This window comes from Eutrema salsugineum, unplaced genomic scaffold, assembly GCF_000478725.1.
Source record: "Eutrema salsugineum unplaced genomic scaffold, Eutsalg1_0 scaffold_8, whole genome shotgun sequence".
Taxonomy (NCBI): domain Eukaryota; kingdom Viridiplantae; phylum Streptophyta; class Magnoliopsida; order Brassicales; family Brassicaceae; genus Eutrema; species Eutrema salsugineum.
In genome coordinates, this window is record NW_006256414.1 from 10,498,161 (window position 1) to 10,500,132 (window position 1,972).

Here is a 1,972-nt window from a genome sequence, read left to right on the forward strand (position 1 = left end):
AAGTAATTAGAGGCTTGATCCCATGGGCTAATCCTCACGAGGGAAATAAGTCTCAAAACGAAATATTTAGTGGTTTGATTCCACAAACTACTTAAAAAACTCCAAAGAACAGATTTGACTCAACACATGAAGTGTTGAAGCAAAACAAAGAGATTTCTATTAATAAAAGCGTGAATACAAATGAAAGAGGGGAAGTGCTTACAAAGTTCTTGACATTAAAAGAGACCTAATGGTTACTATAACACGAAAACAGATAAGTATCAATCAACATAAATGAAAGGAACATGATCATTGATCGCCATAGCTAAACTAGCTTAGCCGTTAGGCATCAATGTAGAAGTTTCTGGACTTGTGGCTACAACAATGGAGATTGTCCTTAGGTAATCTGGTGAAAATGGACGTCTGAGATCTCCTGCAGAGTTTGGAGGGTCAGGATCAGGCGTGGAAGATCAAGTTTTGAGGTGAAGGACACGCACATTGCCAGATATGGAAAATTGTTTAGTAGCTTTGCCAAAACGACAAAACTCTGAAGTGATCATGTGGTTCTAGGCCTTTAGTAGCTTCAGTGGACTTCAGTAGAGAGACAAAGATTTGAGTGAAGAGAGAAGAGAGAAAAGATACAAAAGAAGGGAGAGAAGAGATACAAAAGACGATATAGAAGAGAATATACAAGCAAGAGAAGAGAAAGAATATATAACACAAAACATCACTTCTAAAGAGTAAGGGTAAAGTTGGAATATTAAAAAGTGAAAGTACACAAAAAAAAACTCAAATCTATAGTTACCTAATTTTGAATATTTATTTGAATATATATTGCAAATTTTCTTTATGATTGATTTGTCCAAAAAATGTTCCAACCATATAATCATTTGCTTCCATATGATGTAAACCTATCCGTCTGGTTTATGGATGCTTCGTTATTTTTCTATTACGTTTCTTTTTTTTTTTTTTTTTTCTATTACGTTTCACGAATATCATCACCAATAAAATGGAGAAGAAAAGAAGGTTGACCTATATTCGAGAATCTTCAATTACTAGAATTGACAGAATTAAAAGATTAAAAGAATTGGTTGTTGTTAAAGGAGAAGATAAATTGTATATTTTAATTAGCCCTGTTTTAATTTCTTCCGTTGTTATGATAGCACAAACTCGTAATAATTTCAAGCACTTTAGACACTGAAATATAATATATATATATATATAAATTTTAATAATACAAATTGATTCGTTTATCCATACACATATACAATAGCAACATGAATTTCAATTTAACAAAGAGTGTTAAACCATAAATATAAACAGCGTCATGGCATAATATCATCATAGGACAAGCTTTCTCTACGGCTGTGAACCCGAGAAGAAACAGAACTTTGGTTGTATGTTTTAACAAGAGGAATAAGAGACTGAACAACATCTGTCATCAACGGTCTGTAATCAGCTTCTGGTTGCACACACATTGCTGCTATGGCTGCTACCTGTTTTCATAACATCTATTACAGCTCTTGCCCTTATATATACAGACAAAAAAGTGACCCAAATATATGAAAAAGATATAGGATCACTATATAATATTTATGTTTTATAAAATTTTTATTTATAGTTTTATTTACCTGAGTTCTGTTTAAGGGTTTTGAATTTTTGATGTTTTAATATACAAAGTCGTTGGATCTTTCTTTTTTTTTTTTTTTTTAACAAATTGACATATAACAAGTCTAAAAAGTCTTTGTTTCGTGGATTCTCAAACTTAGTATCTTAATGTTAGATAAATGTCATGTATGTTATGCAAGATCAACCACTTATGATAGTCTTTTGAGGTCATTATTTATTTGTCGAGGCCAAGGATCGAGTTATAACATTCTCTATGCTTTTCGGATATATCTGAGTTGCGACTTGCTACCTAGAATATACCGGATAATATCAAACAATTGGGTTACCAAAGTCTTAATGAATCCGAGAGGACTTGGACTTTTGA

At 32.1% G+C, this 1,972-nt stretch overlaps 1 protein-coding gene across 1 annotated transcript in view; it reads right to left on the bottom strand.

The window, feature by feature from the left end:
* Positions 1-1,203: 1,203 nt before the first annotated feature.
* The window catches only part of LOC18009859 (probable serine/threonine-protein kinase PBL7), a 3,824-nt gene continuing 3,055 nt past the window's right edge, over positions 1,204-1,972 (bottom strand). Inside the window, exon 6 of the mRNA XM_006392422.2 lies at positions 1,204-1,475. Within this exon, the coding sequence (XP_006392484.2) occupies positions 1,305-1,475 (171 nt within the window). The 3' untranslated portion in view covers positions 1,204-1,304. The remainder of the gene's footprint in view (positions 1,476-1,972) is intronic.